The 22,505-nt window shown below is 42.1% G+C and overlaps 1 protein-coding gene across 1 annotated transcript in view; it reads right to left on the bottom strand.

The window, feature by feature from the left end:
* KATNAL1 (katanin catalytic subunit A1 like 1) overlaps positions 1-20,210 on the bottom strand; it is a 36,893-nt gene extending 16,683 nt beyond the window's left edge. The window contains exons 1-4 of the mRNA XM_082497422.1: positions 20,194-20,210; positions 19,096-19,271; positions 8,962-9,122; positions 6,564-6,732 (exon numbers count right to left, since the gene is read on the bottom strand). Of these exons, the coding sequence (XP_082353548.1) occupies positions 6,564-6,732; positions 8,962-9,122; positions 19,096-19,257 (492 nt within the window). The 5' untranslated portion in view covers positions 19,258-19,271; positions 20,194-20,210. The remainder of the gene's footprint in view (positions 1-6,563; positions 6,733-8,961; positions 9,123-19,095; positions 19,272-20,193) is intronic.
* Between the last annotated feature and the right edge of the window lie 2,295 nt (positions 20,211-22,505).

Below are 22,505 nucleotides of genomic sequence, written 5' to 3'. Positions count from 1 at the left end.
TGGGGCCTCAGCAACCTCTCTGGGCGGCCCAGTTCGCTCTCAGAATGATAAGACCTATGTCTATAGCTGATGCCAAGGGGAATGGTATGCAGAGAGTCTCTCGCTTACACTTACTGCTATAACACCCAAAGGCAGTGAACTCTGGTATGTGCCCCATTGGAGGGTTGGAAGCAGAAAAGCATAGAGTGGTCCCACCTGTGGGGAGGAGCAGACAGGACAGGTGACCAAAAACTGACCAACGGGGTATTCCATCCCATCTGCATGATGCTCAGTATAAAAGCTTTGGGATCAGAGGGTCAGGTCTCTTTCTTCAATGGCTGGTGTCTGAGGAGGACTCTGTTCATCTGCCTGTGATCCCGATCCTGAATCCAGGTCTGTAATCCAGTTCCCGTCTATCACTGAGTCCAGTCTGGGGCATCCCCAGTGCCAGCCGGCGATGTGACTGTCATCGCAGGAGCTTGATATGGTTTTGTATATATTTCATTATTTCCTTTTTATTTTATTATTAATATTTCATTAAAGTAGTTTAGTTCCTTCTAAACGCATATACGTGTCTCTCTCCTGCCACTCTCTTTGAAGAGATTTGGGGGGGGGGCATCTGTCGGTCACTCAAGTGGTCGCTTCGGCCCAAACCACGACACAGTACCTAAAGGGGGCCTACAGGAAAGATGGGGAGGGACTCTTTATCAGGGACTGTAGTAAAAGGACCAGGGATAAAGTTTTTAAACTGAAAGAGGGTAGATTTTTATTAGATATTAGGAAGAAATTCTTTATGATGAGGGTGCTGAGACACTGGGACAGGTTGCCCAGAAAAGCTGTGGAGGTGTTTAAAGCCAGGTTGGATGGGGCTTTGAGTAACCTGGTCTGGTGGAAGGTGTCCCTGCCCATGGCAGGGGGGGTGGAACTAGGTGGTCTTTAAGGTCCCTTCCAACCCAAACTATTCTATGTGCTTTCAGCATCACCTTGGCTATCATTTTAGTGCTACTGAATGTTTCAGGTTTCTTTTTTTTCCAGTTCCAGAATTAACACAAAATGTTAAGTATTTACAGTTTTCATATGTAACAAAATTATTAATGTTGATCCCAAATTGGTCACACATGCAATCCTCAGTCAGCAGGTGAGTGCAGACTAGAAAAAAATAATTTTAAAATTGTTACCTGAATCCAGGCTGCAAGACTAAGCATAATTCTTCCTGTCATATCCTCATCTCTTCTTGTGGAATTACTTTCCCAAAAGAGCTTTAAATAAAGCTGCTGCAATGGTTTCTCGCTAAGAACACATATGCCAACATCCAGGGCTGCAAGAGCCTGCTCACACCAATTCCCTGTGGCAATCCCATCATGTAACCTTCTCCTCAGCCAACCAAGTTCTGACTTACATTCAGAAATTTTCTGGGCTTTCCATCAAGGAGAGCTGTCAGACCTGTACTAACCCACTGGAACAAAAACCTTATTACCAAAATGAATGTATTTCTACTCTTGTACTAAGTTCCTGCATTAGTTTCAGCAGTTGTCTCATTGATGTGTCCACCACCTGATGTACGTGCAACATGCGTGTGCTCTGCCTTCATTTACCAAACCAAGGAAGTCTCCTCTTGGAACACAAGCTGAATACATTACCTGTTCATTTTGGCAACCCTTTTTTTTTTTCTGCCTTATTCTAATATAAACATATCTTTCTTGAGCACCCTTGTAGAAAGGTACACAAAATACTCCAGCTGCAGTGTCAACAGGGCCTCCCTAATGGCATGCTAATGGCATGGGTATCTCTTCTCTCTGATGGTAACACCTTAATAAACTGGGCCTAGGATTTCATTTACATTCATTTCCATGGCTATATCATACTGCCACCTTACACTCAACCTCAAACAGATCAGTCATGTAGGATAAGCTTGGTGGCTGCAGTGACCAGAGCTGGGTCCTGAAGACATCTTGCTTTCCTGCAGGCTCTTTCCACTACACGTAAACACCAAACAACAACTTCTAGATGCACTCTCCACCCCTTGCTGCCAAAGCCAAAGGGGACACCAGGCTGCACCTCACTCTGGCAGCCAGCCTTTCCTATCGCCGCTAGGAAAAGGTGATGTGCCAAATGAAAGTTCAGCCTTATCCAATTTCTGCTATGTCCAAATCTTTCTGTTGAGCTCCACTGTTCTGGGAGCTCCACTGTTGAGCTCCCAGCTTCCAGTAGAAATGCTTGTTGTAGTCTCCAAGAACACGGCCTGCTGCTCCGTGCCACTGAACGTTATCCCATTTCTATGACTCTAACACAGTCATCCAATTCATAGAATCATAGAATGGTTTAGGTTAGAAAGGACCTTGAAGATCATCGAGTTCCAACCCCCCTGCCATAGGCAGGGACACCTCCCACTAGACCAGGTTGCCCACGACCAGCCTGGCCTTGAACACCTCCAGGAATGGGGCCTCAACAACTTCTCTGGGCAACCTGTTCCAGTGCCTCACCACCCTCAAAGTGAAAAAATTCTTCCTAATGTTTAATCTAAACCTGCCTTCTTCCAGTTTAAAGCCATTCCCCCTCGTCCTGTAACTACACACCCTTGGACAAAGTCCTTCCCCAGCTCTCCTGTAGGCCCCCTTTAGGTACTGGAAAGCCACAATAAGATCTCGGAGCCTTCTCTTCTCCAGGCTGAACAGTCACAACTCTCTCAGCCTCTCCTCATAGGAGAGGTGCTCCAGCCCTTGGATCATCCTCATGGCTCTCCTCTGGACACACTCCAGCAGGTCCATGTCCTTCTTATGTTGGGGACTCCAGAGCTGGATGCAGTACTCCAGGTGGGGTCTCACGAGAGTGGAGTAGAGGGGCAGAATCACCTCCTTTGACCTGCTGGCCACACTTCTTTTGATGGTTGTTCCCAAATTGGTGTAATCAGCAAATTTAATTAGAAAATGCCTCTTTTTTATGCCAGGGTCATTAATTTAAATATAAAACAAAAGTCAGTCTCTACTCTTGAGGAAATCCATAAATGATTTGCCAGTTGACTAATACTTTTTCTTTCAGTACCGCTCATTTACATTCCCCTTGCTGCCTAATTCCTCCCCACCTTACAATTCTTCTACACCACACACTAACGAGATTAACTAATTACTTCCCGTGTGGCATCCAGGTAGATGAATTTCTTTCTCTAAGAGTTTAAATAGAACTATACAGAAAGTGCTGGCAAGGCAACACCTTTGCTTAAGAAATCATATTTTACTTTATTCCACTTTCTGGTTAGTTCCAAGTCTTTCGCTTTTCATCCATTCTAAATTTGTTGTAAAACTGCACACTGTTTAGATAAAATTAACAACTCCAATTGCCAAGATCACTTTTCCTTTCCCCTTGTAAATACAGGCACGTCAACACAACTCACCATTCACTGAGACAACAGCAAACCAAACAAATTTAACTGGAAATCTCTGCTTCCAACCCTGCAATTTCACCTACCGGTTCTTTCAGCGTTCTGGGATAGAGATTATGCAGCCTTCCAGTCCCAATGTATGGAGGTCTATGCCTCCACCTGAATACCACTACCTCATCTCACATCCATGTTCCTATACTCTACCTTGACTTTGCTTCTGATGACACACATCAGAATAATCAAGCAACAAAATAATTTTTTTAAGTCATATCTTCATCACTGTTCACTTCACTGATATGGCAGCACAGCCCTTGGCTATTTCATATCATTCGCAATCTCTACCATCCTCACCCACTGGCAATCTAAAATAATGTAAAGAGCACTCCTAAAAAAGTGTTCTGGTGTTTAGATACGGTATTATGCAATTTCTAAAAGACATACAGTTAGCATTCATGCTGCCTCTTTGAACTACTGAACAGAAGCTAAAATTCTAGGTAATGATCCAGCAGAAGGTACCTTGAGAAAAAGTCTAATAATTTCCAGCGGAAGGAAGAAGCACTTGAAAGCAGTATTTTAGAAAAAGGAACATGTAAATATAAGGGTTTAGTGGCTAAACACCATCTGGTGGGTTGTAGTTCAAAATTATTTTATATAGCACTACAAAAGGTCATTTTACAGGTATAGTCAGGTTAAAACACCTTATCCCAAGATGGTTATGGTCAGAATGAAAAGATGATATGGTCTGGGGAGGAGAAATGGTGTAAAGTGAGACAAAACATCTCTAAACCACACATACTATAGCTGTATTTATCTTGAAAAATACCACAGATAAATATGCGTATTGCACTGTGGTATTATAGCCGGGACAATGCACAACCTATTACACTGCAACCAACATCTTGGGAAATGGATACGGCATCCAAGTTCATTACATGTTCTAAGTAGTCCTGGCTAACCATCCAAACCCAAGAACTACAGAGCTGAAACATTTATTATGATAAAAGAGGTATCTGGTTACCTAGTTTGAAGCTTCAGTTTTGCCCTGTTATTTTTAATTGGACATGAATAGTTACCAAACGTATTTGATTCAACATACTAGGCTACAGAGGTAAGCTCCTTGTAGCTTTAGTTCAGAAACTGAAGAACATAAACACCTGCAAACTGAAATGGAAGTTAAACCTATATTCATGCCTTTGCGTAAAATATGGAAAGTTGCTTTAGCTTCTCTCACTTCCCACACTTGGCTACTTCCTCTTTCATGCAAAATTTTCTTCAAAAGAAAATCGGGGATCCCATACAAAAATTGTCAGACAACACATGAGAATTTTTAACCTGGTGTGATTTTTGCATATATACCCCAGACAAAGAAAGTAAAATAACCACCAAGGAACTAGACAAGAGTGAAAACAAGAACATGTGTTTGTATTTTCGAAGAGTACACATATTTTCCTTCTGCCACCTAGTGACCAATTTATTCAGATGAGAGTAGCGTTTAAAATGTACCATATTAAATGGAACACCTCCGTGACTCTTCCTCCACCTGAGAGCAGTAGTGTTGCTAATAGCATTATTCCCAGAGACCAGTATTGTACAAATCATGTTGTGGGCTCCTTATAGTAAAGCCCTATGACGCTCATCACCAGAAAGCTTTCAGAGCAGAGTTCACCCTCATTAGAGTTAAGACTTTGAAGGCTGCCTCACACAAGCACATCTGGTGAACCTGTCACACACCATGACTCCAGTTCCTGGGGTAGCTAGCAGAACTGTAAATAATTTCACAGATCTTCACAAGGTTTTTATAGCTTGAAGGATGCACACTTGTTATTTTAAATCTTACTGATCCAGGGTAGAAAGATTTCTAAAATGATTAAACTTGATCCATGCAGTCACTCAGTGGCACTGCTGAAAACGTGCCTGGCGCTACCTACTGATGATAATAAGGGCTGGGATTACTTAACACTTTTCCTGCGAATCAGAAAAGCAATTTGTGATGGAAAAAGCATATCTTTGAGCCCTTTCTGCGCTGTGAAGAAGCAACCTGTAATAGAAAGGCCACGAAGGGACTAACCAAATTAATTCGGAAGAAAACTGGCCTAAATATTTTCTTATTCATCTATCCAGATCTGTACGATACTGTCTGCCCCCATAGGAAGGGTCTTCTCATATCTCTGTCTGTCAGGAAAGTAAAGCCACTGCAGTACACTCTCTGCTTATATCATTTATACTACAGATTCCTTGGGTTTCTAGCACTGACTCCACAGTTAAATTTAAAAATGCAAGTGTCTCAGAAACAGCAATTTGCACACATTTTTTTCAGCCACAAAATAGCCCTGCCTTTGACATCACTACTTGGTAGTGAATCGCTGTTTCTCCTTTTCTTTCACTTCAGCACTGCCTCTTTTTCATGGGTCTTCAGAGGAAAGAATCTACAACTTATTCTAATTTATTTCATTGTTTTTATTTTTAAAACAAAGCCTTTCCAAGAAGCATCTTCCTAAACACTGTAATAAATACAAATCCCTTTGCATAAACTAAAGAAAATGAAAGTTGCTAAGAGTTTGCTTTTACTACTATTACTCACATAATTTTCAAAAATGTAACTTCAAATAATTTAGGACGGATTTACCTAGCATCAATGCATTTACAGAACTGTCCTGGACTTCTAGGGACACCTAAATTTTACTATGGTATGGCAGAGGCAATGGTACTGTGGAACTCCATTCATAATGCGTGAAGTCTAGAGAAAGGCACTGGTCTGACTTTTGCACTTTTTGCATGGAAATCTTTACAAGATTTGGATTCCTTTTTTTTTTTTTTTTTTTTAAAAAAAAAAAGGGTGGGGGACAAGGAGGAGAAGGGACTTTATGCCTGATTGACACTGACAGATTAGAGTCAAGCCCATGGTCTGAGTTATTAAGAACCCTCCAGCAACAGGCCACCATGCTTCCTCCCTATCAAAAAATCTTCTCAAAGCAAGACAGAGCAAACATGACAGAACTTTCCTTAATTTGGTGTCATTATTACTAAATATCCCCATGATACATGCTTTGTCCACGAGGCAAGAGGAAAGCACCAAGTTTTCTTGCATGGGAATATTGTGGCTTTTATTATAATCTGTATTAAATACCTAAACCTAAGAATGCTTCCCTTTGCCACCTGCTGCATCATAACTCCTCTCCCTCCCACGTTCTTTCCCACGTCTTACCTTGTCATCTCTTCCTCTAACTCTAGATTCCCTTTCGCGGCTGCCTGCAGACTTCTCACCCTTGGCTACTGCGTGCGCTCTGCCCGCCGGCCCGCGGGGCTGCAGTCCCGGTGATTCTTTCCTTAAAGGTTTTACTTCTCGGTTGGGACGTTTTATCTGAGGTGGAGCCCTAACAACAAGCAAGCACAACAAAAGAATGCTAAAAACAGCGAAAAAGAGCAACATTTATAAGGAAGGATTCTAGTATTCCATTAATTCCCTTAGTGCATTATTACTAAAGCTGACAAGCCCCTAAGACAAGGGGACAAGAGGAAATGGCGCCAGGGGAGGCTTAGATTGGATATTAGGAAAAATTTCTTCACTGAAAGGGTTGTCAAGCATTGGAACAGGCTGCCCAGGGAAGTGGTTGAGTCACCATCCCTGGAGGTATTTAAAAGATGTGTAGATGTGGTACTCAGGGACATGGTTTAGTGGTAACTTGGCAGTTTTAGGTTAATGGTTGGACTTGATGATCTTAAGGGTCTCTTGCAACTATAATGATTCTACGATTCTAAGTCTTCTCTCCCTATATCTGCAAATCTTGCAACATATTTCTGGTTCTGTCTGACACCCAAAGTAAGAAAAAAAATACAAAAGGAAAAAAAAAAGTTTTAACAGTGGAAAAAAAGAAAATTAACAATACTATTAGATCAGTACCCCTAACCAATCTTACAACAAACCAACGTGCATGTAACAAAAGAGGAAACAATGGAGTTAAAGTCTTTAAATTATAGTTTCCTCTGACTCCAAACCAGCAGATTATATTAGGCTAGTTCATATGCACAAGTTCTACACAACCAGATGACATTCCTGGTGTAAAAAAAAAAAAGAAAAAACAAACAAGAAAGCTGGCTAATAGCTTTGACAGGCCCCAAAACAAAGGAGGGAGAATTTTAAAACAATCCTCCTATCTCTGACTTCATTCCCCTGTGTGAAAATGTCAAAACATAAAAATTGCCTAGAAAGCAAAAGCAAACAGAGCTGAACTGCAACCACCTATCCTTGTGTGCATCACCCACGATGTCAAAGAGAACTCAGCAGTGGCATGAGGAGAAAGAATTTGGTTTTAAGACAAGGTATCACAGTCATTTTGCTCTAGGGATTGGACTTGAAATATAGAACTAAAATAAATGGCCAGGAATGTCACCCAACTTTAATTAGTGTCCCCATTGTATCTTCTATTGATTCTTGTTTTGAATAACTCAAAATGTGCTAACTCCAAAACCAGCTTCCTGGAATATGGCTTAAAAAGAGTACATACTTAAATTCAGTGCTGGATACAACTGCTACATTTTGCTTTGTATACATTTTTCGTCAAACTTAACAGCATAAAAAAGTGGCTAATTTTCCTTACTTATTTGCACAAGATCTAAATTTCAGCTTAAAAAAGCGAATGAACTATTGGGCCTTTACCTCTAAGAAAAACACAAGAATACATCTTGCACTTCAGGTAACATTACCACAAAAATTCTGATAATTTCTACCACTCACAAAAGCAATCAGCATTAATATTATTTTACACTTACATTCATACGGTTTTTTGAAATGTGAAGATCCATTTGTTTGACAATCACAAAGCACATAAATCTACAAATAAAGGGCATTTATTTCTGTTAACCAAAATCTCTCATTTTACTTTGTTCCTTTGCTTATAAGAGTATACACACATTAAAGTTCTTTGCTATTATGTTAGAAAAATGTTGGCCTAAATGTTATTCCTGTTTTTAAATTGGATTTGTTGTTTCCAACAGCCTGTGTGAAGCTCTATTAGGGTGAAAATAGGGATTTCAGAAAATGCATAAGCATCTGTTCTGAGAAAACTATTAGCTAACTGAAGTTACCTTAAAGGCGATTACAGAAGAGAAACACCATGTATAACAGAACATGTTTAGCAATAAAACTAACCAATGGATTAAACACAGGTCATATTATCTGTAGCTAGGGAGCAATTTCTGACCACCATGTCCTTCAGGATCCTTCAGTTCTAGCTCGTTACTGATTCCTCAGCCGTCAATGAATTCAACTGCTTAAATAAATTTAAATGGAAAAGTTTTCTCCATGCACATGAGAAAGGCGATTGTCACCAAAAACCCACTTGCCTCTCCAGAAGCCTCTAGTTCCAGGCACTTAGCTACTCACTCCTACCAGAATAAAGGAGTGACTTTCTTTAGAACTTCAGCAATAAATCCAACCGTAGTTTAATTACTTTCTTCCCCCAGTGAATTGTATTCATTCTTTATTACAAATGACTAAGGGGTAAATTAAATGTGATTTTCACATTACAAATGCATTCAAAGAAGAACATAAAATTATGGCAATGCAACTTTATTCCACCCACTCTGCTTGAGCCTCTCATTACCTGTGTTCAGCTGCAACAGGAGGGGGCCAAACAGTGGGATCTCTAAAAGGCTCATCTTGACAGGATACAGGGATATCTGAAGGTCTGTCCATTTTAAAACTCTCTAAAGTGTTGACAATGCTCTTAACTTGTTCATATTCTTCAACTAATTCTTGCCGGACCTTAAGAAATACATACATTATTTTAAAAGTTACAATTCAAACTTTTTTTCTTTTTTAAACCACAGAAAGTATCTGAAAATATACACTACCCATAAGAGTAGGGAATCCCAAAGCTTTCCATTCACAAACCCCAGACCTATCAGGCTGACAAGAGATCTTTAACAACAGCATAAACAATTGAACTTCTGTTGAGTTCATCTTCCTGCTTGTCAATGTCATGACCAGATGTGATTACTAACACAGGGATCACTCTTCCATAACATGTGCTGATGCTTAGATTTGTGTGCATGTTGACATGTATGCACACATATGCACACTTTTATACTAGTAAGGGTGCTGTTGGCAGACCTTTAACATATTTGCTAGTATTCTGGCATAAAATAACTTCTCTGATTACAGTCTCCAAGGTCCTAGTTACAAAACTGTCTAAATTATTAAAATATAGCATTACAAAATTAACTTTGTGAGGGGCACAACATCACCATACAGTCAAAGCACAAGCCAATTCTTTGGTGGACTGCAAAGATTAGAACAGAAAATGGGAACTTTAATACTCTATAGCATAAGTTCAAATGATAAGTAAAGTAAGTAAGTGGAGTAAAAATGAGAGGAAATTATGTCTCAGAAAGAAATCAGGTTGCAGAATTATGCAGCTGAATTTTATACCTGGAAGTTTCTACTGCCACTAGTCAGGGAATTAGAACTACTGCAATAATTTCAAGATTGTTTACTTGCTATTTGCTCATTTCAGTTTTCTTCCATGAAGCCTAGGAAAAATAAAATCTGTGCAGAAATTTGCTAAGTTTTAAGTGATATGGCTTGTTACAAGCTCAAGTTTTGTATGCTAAGGTCACTGGTTCTTTGTACGCACCAGCAGCCAAAAACTGCGCTGTACATTCTTGCTCAGAAGCATAAGCTTTCAGTGCATTAGCTTAAGATGTGCTAGGATTCACCTGAGTGCCCTTGTACTGCATCTTACCAGTCTTCCACCTATCACTCAATGATGCTTTCCATCCTGTGGGATCAACCTCCATGCTTACTTTGGTTTTTACTGGCTCGAGGGTCATAATACCTAGATGTCACCTCTTAAATGAAGTGTTGGTGCACGGCTAAAACTAATTCATGCATTGCTGTGCATGCCTGGAAATCAGTATTGGCACTCTACAGCTAGGATTACCTTAGGCCAGTGGGAATCCAGCCTGTTACAGGCTCACAGCTGGAGCTAGAGAGACATCCAGAACCCTTCCATCCACTGGAAAAGCACACAGGCTCTAAAAGCTCTCGCAAAGAAACACTACGGCAAGGGTATTTGCAGGCTGCCACCAGGCACACAACTGAGTGAGGCTACAACTAGCATACACTGCAAGGCTGAATCAAAAGCCGGGATCTGAAGTCAGCTTACAAGAAAGCCAAGGAAAGACACCAGGCACCCAGCTGTGCTCATGTCACGCATCCACGTGAAAAAGAGCTGGGAAAAATACTGCCTGGGAATGCTGCAACCAGGCTTCACTTTGTGGCAAAGAGAGGGAGGCAACTGAGGACAGTATCAACAGACGTCAACAGTGTTGCCTGAAATCCAGACTCTCTTTTGCTGTGCATACCCTGAGCAGATTCCGGAATAATTGAGAGGATCAGGACAATGGAGGTCTGCAAATCCAGCCAGTCTGCTAGGGTTATAAATATAGCAGCAGCAAATCAGGGAACTAGTACTAAACAGCATCACATCTTTATGACTGTTCTTCCTAATGGTGCTTACTGGTGAAAAGATGTGGCCACTCGCCTGAGATCTTCCTGTCTCACTGTGTGCTTAGAAGGGCACCACGTTGGGCACATGCAGGGTTCTGTGTCTTGTCAGCATGCTTGTAGAAGCATGCCTCTTCCAGCCTGATTTTCACCAGCTCATCCCATTTCTCTCTTGCACTCTTATTTCCCCTCTCAGAACAGCGTCTTTCCTCACCTACCCCACTCTACAAATTCAAAAAAAACAGCAGCAGCCCCCCACTTCTGGTGGGCCAACAGAAAGCACTATCTGACATAACTGGTGGGTAAGATCTAGATTTAGATTAGATATTAGGAAGAAATTTTTCACTTTGAGGGTGGTGAGGCACCGGTTGCCCAGAGTAGTTGTGGAAGCTCCATCCCTGGAAGTGCTCAAGGCCAGGCTGGATGGGGCTTTGAGCAACCTGGTCTAGTGGGAGGTGTCCCTGCCCATGGCAGGGGGGTTGGAACTAGATGATCTTCAAGGTCCCTTCCAACCTAAACCATTCCATGGTTCTATGAAAACCCTGTTTAAGAAGAAGAATATGTGTGACTCTCATCATCAAGATACCAGTAAGGACAGAGGCAAAGTGAAGGGGAAATCCCCAAGGTCCTGCACAGTTCTTCCAGCACTGCATTGACTTCACCAGGAGCTCTGTATGCATCTGTACAAAAGAAGCCTTAGGTATGGGAAGAACTTGATCATTTCACAGAGCAAAGCAACCTTCTTGCTTATTCCAGATGGGGTAGCTCTATCTTTCCAAAGACACAAGACATCCAGCTCAGGCAGGATTGCTCCTGCCCTGCTTTGCTCTCTCTGCTTTCTCATCACACAATCAGCAGACACATCCCCCAGCGCAAGAACTTCCAGCTGAGTTACAAATGTGATTGATTACTAACTTGGTTCCGCCAAACTGTCTAACACGCATCCCTCTAGTCCCAAAATAAATCCAGCCAAACAGCTGCTGTGAGGTACAAAGGAATGATACAGCATAAATCCTCCAGGGCACTGCTCCACGAGAGACAGCCACTTCCTACTCCAGTGCTCCAGGAATACAGACAGGATTCCTCCTATCACCCTTCCAACACATGTGGAAAAGTTGGTGGAAAACAACTTGCCAGCACTGAGGGCTGAAGTATTATCATTCAGTAAGGATGCCCAGTAAGGAGGAAGTTATCAGAAAATTGAGAGGAAGTGAGCCTTTGATGCCTTGGAAGCTGAAAAGAGACTAACAACTGCTGGCCATCTCTTGTCCAGACCTGAGCAGACCAAAGTCTGAAACATGCATCCTTACCGCTTACTCAGTACCTGGCAAACCAACCAACAAAAACTCCTGAATGTACTCAAACAACAGGACTACAAGGGAAAACCAGCTGATAAATTCCTAGAGGCCTTAAAGAAACCAAGTCAGAAGAAACAGGAGCAGAAAGAGTTTCTTGAAGCTGAGAAACAAATAACCCAAACAGGAGCCAAGAAAGGCTGTACCATAATTACAGAGGTGACTAAGCACCACCTTTGAGTGATCAGTGCTACTCTGAAGCAACCTCACAAACCTGCAAACTGGAAAATCACTGGTCTGGACTCAACCAGTCTCTTTGCCCCCCATCACACCCTTCGCTGGGGTGCCAGAGCCCTTAGGGGGCTCCAGCTCAGGTTCTAGAGAACCTGAAAAAGCTTTTATGTTATTCATGTTTAAGCAGTTTCAGGAGATGACATGGACCGAGTTAACAGCTCCCCAATGACAAAAAGGAGTATCTCTGTACTGGTTTGGGGTAAAACAGAACCAAATTTCTGTTCAGTAATTTTACTTTGCAGCTAAGCCTCTTCTAACTAACTGAACCCTCTGAAATTAACAGTGTATTGTTGAGACAATAGGTAACAGGCACAAACTTGAACATAGGAAGTTCCATCTTAACAAGAGGAGGAACTTCCTTTACTTTGAGGGTGGCAAAAACTGGAACAGGCTGCCCAGAGAAGTTGTGGAGTCTCCCACTCTGGAGACATTCCAAACCTGCCTGGATGCCATCCTGTGCAACCTGCTGTAGGTGACCCTGCTCTGGCAGGGGGGTTGGACTGGATGATCTCCAGAGGTCCCTTCCAACCCTGACCATTCTGTGATTGTGTGTGACAATTTTTGCTCTCAGAGTGATAATACCTATGTCTGTAGTTGATGTCAAGGAATGTATGCAGAGAGGCTCTTGCTTACACCTATTGCTATAACACCCAAAGGCAGTGAACTCTGGTATGTGCCCCATTGGACGGTCAGAAGCAGAAAAGCGTAGAGGGGTCCCACCTGCGGGGAGGAGTGGACAGGACAGGTGACCCAAAACTGACCAACAGGGTATTCCATCCCGTCTGCATGACGCTCAGTATAAAAGCTTTGGGATCAGAGGGTCAGGTCTCTTTCTTCAATGGCCAGGAGGATGCTGTCTGTTCGTCTGCCTTTCACCCCTATCCATGCGTTCCTGAATCCAGATCTGGAATCCAGTTCTCATTCATCACTGAGTCCAATCTGGGACTTCCCCAGTGCCAGCCAGTGAGGTGATCGTCATCCTGGGAGTTCGATACGGTTTTGTATATGTGGTATATATTTCATTATTTCCTTTTTATTATTTTATTAATATTTCATTAAAGTAATTTAGTCTTCTTTCTAAACTCGTCTCTTTTCCCTCTCTCCATCCTCTCCTTGGAGAGAGAGGTGGGGGAGAGCATCTGTCGTTTGTCTCAGTGGCCAGTCCGGCCCAAACCACAACAGTCTCGCTTCTCCTCACTCTTTCTCCCCAACCACACTTTGCCACTGCTCTTTTGGATTCAATTCTGGCATCTCAATACAGTAACCCAGCTTGGTAAAATGGCAGAAAATCAGCCTAGGAGGATAAAAAGAAAATAAAGGACACTTTTGCTGGGTTAGCAAGCTACACTGGCTCACCACCCTGTGAACAGGAAACTCCCAGGACAAAGAATGGCAGGGTGCAGAGGAGGGAGAGAAGCTGGTGCAGCTGAAGGGAAGACTAGGTGGGGAAGAGCTTGGCCTCTCTGGGCACGGCAGGATGTGAACTGGGTTCAGCTACAGTGTGAAACTGCCTGCTCCCTAGAACCACGCTCTGGTACACCAGCCGCCCCTACCAGCCACATCACCTCCTCCACAGAAGCAGCATTATGGGCATTGGGTGATGTTGGGAAGCCCCGATAAACAGCCTTTCAGCCCAGGGGGTGGCCCCACAGCTTTTTTGTGATGTTCCAGCCCTAAGGTCTTACAGTAACCAAGCAGAAAAGAGATCCTAAAATATGGGTGTAAAACACGGTGACCAAGACTTGAGTTCAGTCTTTCCTAGTGGTAGTTCCAAAAACCATTTCAGGGATTTCCCCTGTATTTCACAATCTGACAACAGTTGTACCTTTGGCATCATCAGCTTTTATTTGTTATGCTAAGAGCTTGTACTTCTACACAACTTCCCACAGCAATAAGCATAGCTATTTGTACCTTAGTAAATACAAATAATGGGGGTGGGGTGTTTAAATTATATCATGCTGGAACAAAACCAATCAAGGTTCTAGGAAAGTGTTTCCCAAACCTGAAATTACTGCTTGCAATTAGTTATTCAACAAGCTCGATTTTTAAAAAGTGAAAATAACAATTCCTTAAACCATATCCAAAATGGATGCCCTGTAACCCAGTCTGATCCCATGGAGTCAAAGTACAGCTCCCGTAATCACAGTTCTTCATGACTTACCTGCAGAATATTCCTTACTTACTCATGAAGTAATGTACGAAGTGTTAATAAAACAGGCACGAAGCAAAAACAACATAAGCACAGATCGACTGAAATGTGTTTAAAAAAAAAAAGTAAAAATCATATTTTATTCTTTAAGCAAGAATACAGTGCACCTAATCACCTGCTCCAGTGACCACGGTCAGTAAGGGTGCTTTTCTGGCTGCTCCAAGCGCTCAGAGAATGGTTGAACTTCTGCCTCTGCTCCGGCTGAGGCTTCTGTGCTCTCCGATATTGTGCAACACAGAGTGCACGGTTATAACATGCAGCAGGTTTTGCTCGACAGCCGCTGGCCTTGTCGTAAGCCAGTACTATCTCCCGGGGGCACGCTCTGCTGTCATTCTGCAGCTGCTGAACTGTCACTGAAGCAGTTCTTTCCTACAAGCCAGCTGTCTAGTAAAAAGACTGCAACAGCCAAGAAACTCTCTCAGAATAAACAGGGGGAATGTCAACACAAGTAAAGTTCACAGTAGCGGTCACGAGAGTAAACCTACCTTTTATTGTTGTTAAGTAGAAAAAGAGATGAGTTGCTTCTGATTTTGAATCTTTCCAGTCCCAGCCTGCATTTACATGGATGAATATGCCTACACGTCAGCCAAACCTCAAAGTACAACAAAGAATTAACTTTTTCTTTTTCAAATGAGCTCGGAGGCTAGGAATGAGGATAAGAATGGAGCTACACTCAGCCACCCAAGGGCAAGCTGGGAATCCCTTGGATGCAAAACAAATAAGGATCTCAAATGCAGGTCACCCTTGATATCCCCAAGCCAAGCTAGTTATCAGATGATCAATGACAACGAATTTTCCAAAGGGTCAGAGGAATTCTTATGTTGTCACACTGCCACTTTGGTGGACCCTCCAGGATGCATGTTTTGCCCTTTTGAAGTTCTGCAGGTTGTGCCAGACTAATAACACAACGCCTCTCCTTCATTTTGAAGTCCCAGAAGCAGTATTGCATCCAGTGGAACTGAGCCAGTCAGTTATTCTCAGGGGAGTAGATGGTACGTGTTCACATTCCTCCTCCTCGTAACTATCAGCACCAAGCACAAGGAACCCTTGAAATCAGGGTGCCCAGTTGCAAAGCTGAAGCTGTCTGACTGTGCAACATGAAATACAAGCCACCACACACTTGCACAGAATATCATTCTGTCCAGGCCAACCTGCAGAAATTTGAAAACAACGACACCTAAGCAAAGAGTGGTAGATCAAGAGTGTTTGGGAGTCTGACCCAAAATCCCAGCTACTTCTGGTTCACCTCTGCTCTACATTGCTCAATAAACTGCTGGAAAAATCCCGTGTAGTACACAAGGCAACAAAACAGATCCACCTGCCTTCAAATGTTCGTGTGTCATGCAATCAAATAGCTTGGCTGTGTTGTCCTTGGAGGCAGTGGTGAACATGGTCATGTCCCTGGAGGTCTGAATATCGTTGATTTGCTTGGTGTGCTCCTTGATGTTTGAAAGCTGCTCCCCTGACTTGGCACTGAACTGGTTCAGCTCTCCACTCTCATGTCCTGTTCAGGATGGAGCACCCACTGTGGAAAAGCGACCAGCTAGGGAGAACAACAGCTCATGTAACGGGTATGAGCTGGTCAGCTGTAGAACCATGGCTGTAACTGTTCTTTGAGACATTATTCATATGAACATTTCTATTTTATGAGGGAACATGTACGCAAACATCTGAAACTGAGTCCACTGCCTCAGAAGTACCAGTAGGACAAACACCCTGTTTGTGTGCTGCACACATACAGAAAGGAAGGGCAGGCATGCCTCATGCTGCCAGATCCCGTCGGTGTCGGTGTCCCAGAAATCCTTCAGGAGGTTCAAGATTGTGAATGTGCATGTAGACAGTACATCTCAGAGAAGAACTGTTTCAAGTTTCAAGTAACAGTCGTCTCCTTCAACCACTTAATCTATGTAGACAGTCACACTGTAGACTGCTCCCAACAGTAAAAGCTTTACCTACCCAGCGTCTGCTAGAGATTGCTAAACTCCACCTCCAAGAAGTACCAGTGTTATTATCCTCCTCAGATTCCTCACAGGATGGAGAAACTGAAGAACCAAAAGAACAGGCTAGCTCCATACACCAGAGAAAACAGAATTTCAGGTAAAAAACAATTGCATTCATCCTCTTAACCTTGACCTAAGGGTTGCTTTGCTTCTCGTGCCACTTGCAAGAAGCATACAGAATGGGAATCTTTTGCTTCTGCACCTTACTGAATTTTACTGAATTTAAGTAATATGTATGACATAACTCTTTCATGAGAATGACCTAAAAAGAATATCTGAATATTATTTTAATATTGTGAGTGAGTGTTTCTTGTGATCCAACTTTTGGTTTAATTTTTTTCAGAACAGGCTGTCAGACAGCTACTGAACATGACTGACAGTTTGGATGTAGCTGCTGTTGGAGCTGGAAAGCAGTGCAAACATCCAGATCACAGACTCCCTCTTAGTCTGTCTCAAGGAGTGAGAAGGCACAACAATTATTTATCAAGAGCAGGTAAGAAAGTAGGTCTACCTCTATAGGTCTTGCCAAACCATTCAGGTGCAGGTATGGAGAACCTCGGGGTTCCAGGGCTGTATCATTTTATTCCCAGTGCTACTGGTAGTCCCATAAATGAATGAGAAGACAAACAGCCTGGGGATGGAGCATTTCTTTTTTTTTTTTTTTTTCTTTTTTTTTTTTTTTTTTTTTAAATCACACTTCTTACTTTTTGGTGTTCGTCCCCGAGTCGAGACTGGCACCAGTAAAGGCAAAATGATGTTCTGACAAAGCTCATCTGCTACCGCTGTGTTGGGAAGTTTCAGAATTAACATGAGCGCACAGCGTGACAAACACTACCCCACCTGCTGCTGATCTTTCTGGGGACAGTTCTCTAAAGTATTTATGGGGCACTGTCAGGGGCCATTCTGTTTTCACCTAAAAGGGATAATTTTTGAGAAGGTGCCAACTTCAGATCCTCTGCTAAGGATTCAACTGCCTTCCCCAGGGAATAATCCTGGAAATTGTGTTAATGGTTCTTTTTTACTTGAGGCTTGTCTCCAATGTACAGCACACATTCCATGGTGCACAGGCTTCTCAGAAGCAGTTCAAGCAACACACAATATCATGAGACTTGAAGTAACCTTCACAAATTAGAAGCTGTTAAAATTTTAATGGAAGAATCCATGTCATTGGTGTAAACACTAAATACTAGAAGGGAAGGCAATGCAGTGATGCAGCTGCAGAGCAAGGAAAGCCTCATTCTCTACCTTCATGTCAGCTACAAGTTTGGCAGGAACTAGGGACACACATGGGGCATGAACACCTTGTATCAGCATGCCCTGGGGTGGGGAAGAGCTTGAATACAAATACTTGAAAGTTAGTAACTCCTGTACAATATTCATCTTATTACATTGCCAGGAAAGCTAGGCACTACCACTGCTACTTCTACATGCACATGCTTTGCAGACAAGCTCTTAATAAGCAGACTTCTACAGTTCTATGATAAACACCTACAAATAGTACTGTCACTACAAAATGACTGCTAACAGTGTTGTAGCTATCAATACACAAAATACTCTATATTAGTGTCAAATGTTAGAAGCACAAAACCGTAATCAAAGCACCTGCTGCAATAAAACGGAAAAAATGTGCTTGTTTTTAAGTGACATCATTTAAACATATGATATTTAGAAAAACTCTTCTTGAAATCATCTCTTCATCTGCTTACTGCAAAATTACATCTTTTATAGGAGCTATGTTCTTTCAAAACATAATATTTATACAACACGAGTTCTTTACTCTGGAATACACCTTTATATGGTTATCCTCCAACTTTTTTGTTTTTGATGGAACACAATTTGTACAATGAAAAATGGGACCACAAAATGTAAGGAAGACTTAAATACTGAAAGTGCTAAATGAGGCTTCTTACATTTCACCTGCGGATTACTTCCTCAGCTTCAACAGTACTCTGCTTAGCAGGGAGATGCATGTGTGCAAGACTCAGGCTAAGAGTATTACTTGGAGTTTTAGAAACCCGATCCAAAGTTACACACTGTAGCATTATAGTTCACTGCTACTCAACCATTCTAGTGATGCTAACCCATCCATTCACATCTTAGTTTACTGAACATTAGATGGACAAAAGATAAAACAGCAAAAGGAAGTCCTCAGCAAAACAGTTTTTCCGAAGTATGCAATCACACAGAAAGAGACCAGTGATTAGCCAGACATCCTACATGAAAACAACAAAAAATTTTATTAAATTAGAACAGAAGAATTCCTTTTGAACACACCAGAAAAATTATTTTCCCATAAATATCAACAAAAAATTGCAGAAGAAATGTTGTAAACTGAACTGAACTATATGTCCTCTACACCTTAAAAAGTGTGGGAAGCATAGTGTTTTTCAAATATCAAGTAAAAGAATAAAGGCGACCTTATTTCACCCTACCTGTTGCCATTTGCCCTTAATTGCTGGATCTCTGATCGACTGGCAATGTCTCTGGATTTGCTGGATGACACCCTGGTAATATACGATAGAAGAGTCATAATTCCCAAGGAGTGCATATTCTCTTCCTTTTTTGGCATTATCGCAAATCTCTGCTAAATTCATCTTCACTCAGAAATCTAAAAGAGAACATAATCATCAGAAAAATTAATTTTGCATGCTGTAGGATAATTCAGACTATGACTCTTTAGTTTTGTTTTTTCTCTTATAGCAGAATTGTGTCCGCCCCCCATTCCCATCCAGTCCCCCTCTTTTTCAACCATTTAGCTCTGGAGTATCTCTTTACTAGCCTAAGGTTTGAGATCATGAATCATAACTCTTTTATAGTGATAAAAAACCACAACTTCTTTGTCGCCTTTGGCCACAATCCTGTTAAATTAATGCAAGAAAATTAAATGCCCTGCCCACATTGAACCTAACAAGCCAAACTTTAATTCGTAGATCACCACAATATATTAGCAGCCATCAAGCCATGAATCACAAATCACACAAGGCATTAAATTGCTTTTTATACTGTTGTATTACATACATGCCTAAATATGCCAACCAGCATCAGGGAAGTCTGCACTTAGCACTTTCAAGAGCCCTCACCCTAATGAGATTATGATATGGTTGAATGACAGCTCTACTATAGACAAAGTTGAGCGCCTCATTGTGTTTAAATATTCTTTCAAAGTACTCCAGCATCCACATGCTGAATTGGATTTTTTCATTAAATTTAACATGTCACTTCGGGATTTATTGCAGAGCGAGCAATCCAAATTTAAGATTTCTTAAAACATTGATTCCCAAAGTACAACCTTCCTCTAGTCCCCAAAACAATTTAAGGTTTACAGATTTTACTAACTTTTTTATACAAGTAGTAAATTGCAGTATGACTTTAAGGCAAACCCATAGTCCAACTTTTCACAGTAACCATTCATGAAAACAATATTAAACCACACATTCAAAAGTAAGCTAGGTTTGTATTTAAGGTTCAAGATCAAAGCAGTGCCTGCCCCTTTATCTAAATGACACATGACCCAAAGTCTAGGTCCTTACCACACAAAAGAGTATCAGTTCCTTTCCTTGTCCTCTAACTCAGGCCGGGTGGGGTCCCTGACATGCACCCAGATGTAAACCTCTGGAAATCAAAAATAAAAAAAATTACGATTCATAGCTACGCCACACAGAGAGTTGCACTGACCAAGAGGGAGGAGGCCAGCTCAGGAGAGCTGTCCACTAGCTGCACTGAAGGTTTGGCAAGACCAAGGTGATGAAGAAGAAGCAGCGAAGGGGGGATACAGCCAGATGGGGAAGAGAGCAGGGCGCAGGGCCTGGCGCAGCACGTGGTTCAGGCTGCACAGCTGAAGACCGACCATGATATGGGGATGCGTGCAGTAAGAGCAGGTGGTAGCAGAGAGAAACCAGAACAGGGAGAAACAACCTTTTACATCCTAGTGAGTTATAAAAATGTTAGTAGTTTTTATAGAACAGACAAGACAAGATCAAGATGGCATTAAGGAGAATGTATCTCATGCCTTTGTATTCCCTTAGGGTTAGCAAAATTCAAACCTCTGACAATAAGTTAAACATATATCTACATGACCTTCATTCTGCCCTCCCTGAATGCTGCCTATAGGAAACACACACTCTGCTTCTCAAACTTATGGTCCTTACTGCTGCCTGCAGCTGCACAGCAGGTCTGCTCCACCACCTCTTCACTCCTGCTCCCTGCAACCAAGCCATGGAAACCTGCTACCCTCACTTAAACCCATAGGCCACACCGCTTCCACACGGCTGAAGACTTTGATGGCAAGAACACCCTGCTACCCCATGGATGGCACTCCACTGAGTGCAGTAAGACACATTGGGGCTTACTTGTCCTCGTGCTGTGCCACACATTTCAGCTTGCAGACCATTCCCATGGGCTGTTACAAACTTCTGAGCAGGAGCAGAACTAAGATGGAAAGGGCAATGACCCTAATTTCATTTTCTCTTGGTGATGATGAAGGGCAGGATACATTAATTGTTGGAGAGCTCTAGCTCTGTGACAATTAAGACCATTTAATTTTTAAATACAGAAGATGATAACCGATAGGAAAAAGCGATGTCACTTGCATTGCTTTGGAAATGGATAAAAAGATAGGAACTGAATATAGGTAACAACCCATTCAGATTTGATGAGTCAACTTATAAATGAACAAACCACCACCTGGGGCAGAATCCATTGCCCCATCTTAAAACACATCCAGGTTAGGACCTGCTACACAACCAGCTTGTCCCCATAAGGAAAATGTTCCTCAAATGTCTGGAGGTTTTCCCCACATGTAGCAAAAAAAAGAGAAAGTAAATAAAACATTTCTAAGACACTGCTGCATTCAATTCCTAGAAATCCATTAAACAGAACATGTACTTCAGCAATCTCTTGTATCTGTTTACTACAGATAGTTCCCACCCTGCAGGTGTGCGTTTAACTTCCTTTTGCCTTAAGAGGGCTGACACTCACATGCAGCTCCCCTGAGGCCCAGAAAAGTGCCCCACTCACAGGAGACAACCTCCTTGTCTCTTGTGGAAGCTAGGCAAACCCATGGGCAGGAGGCAAGGCACAGCAGCCACACAAACCCATGTTCACTTCAGAAGAGTGGTTAGCACATGGTCTTAAAACTGCAGGGGGAAATGAAACAAGAGCCTCCAATTTCCTCCAACAACCAAGAGTTCAGGGGCTTCTAGCCTCATGCTGGTGACACTAAAGCTTAAGCAAGAGCTTGATGCCTGGTGCATCATGCTGGAGAGCGTCTAAACATCAAACACTGAAACCTGGAGCATACAGGGAGGCTGGTGGATGTACACGTATGTACCAACTGAGCAGTCAATGGCTCTGAGCTAGGCTGACAAAAGCCTCTCTTGGATTCAGGCACTTCAAGTTTTACCTATCACCTACCCTACACACCAAAGCAGGTAATATGGCTCAAGAAAGTGAATATAACATCACCCATATACCCGAGACGTGTTTGAAACGGCAACTGTAGACCTCAGTCCTAAATCAGTGCACCCCCTGACCCCTAAGCAGTTCTTTGAGGCCCTAATGCAAAAAGACTGGCTATTTTAAACTAAAGGCTAAAAATAGTTTAAACAAACTACAAACAACACACATCGGCGATGGTAACATTCGTTCAGAATAGCCAAATCAAGTCAAAACAAATAATACCAAATTAAGGAAAAAATCTTTTTAGGAAGGAATTCCTTCCTGGATTCTTTTCTGGACAACCCCACTCTTCAGCACCAGAAGTGGGGAGGAAGAGGTAGCTAGAACTAGGGGGGGGGCTTTTTCATGTTACGTACCTATTTTTTATTATCTGTTCTACTTTATA

This window comes from Vanellus vanellus (assembly GCF_965231255.1).
Source record: "Vanellus vanellus genome assembly, chromosome: 1".
Taxonomy (NCBI): Eukaryota; Metazoa; Chordata; class Aves; order Charadriiformes; family Charadriidae; genus Vanellus; species Vanellus vanellus.
The sequence above is the reverse complement of the archived record's forward strand: the minus strand, read 5'-3'. Positions and strand labels throughout refer to the sequence as shown.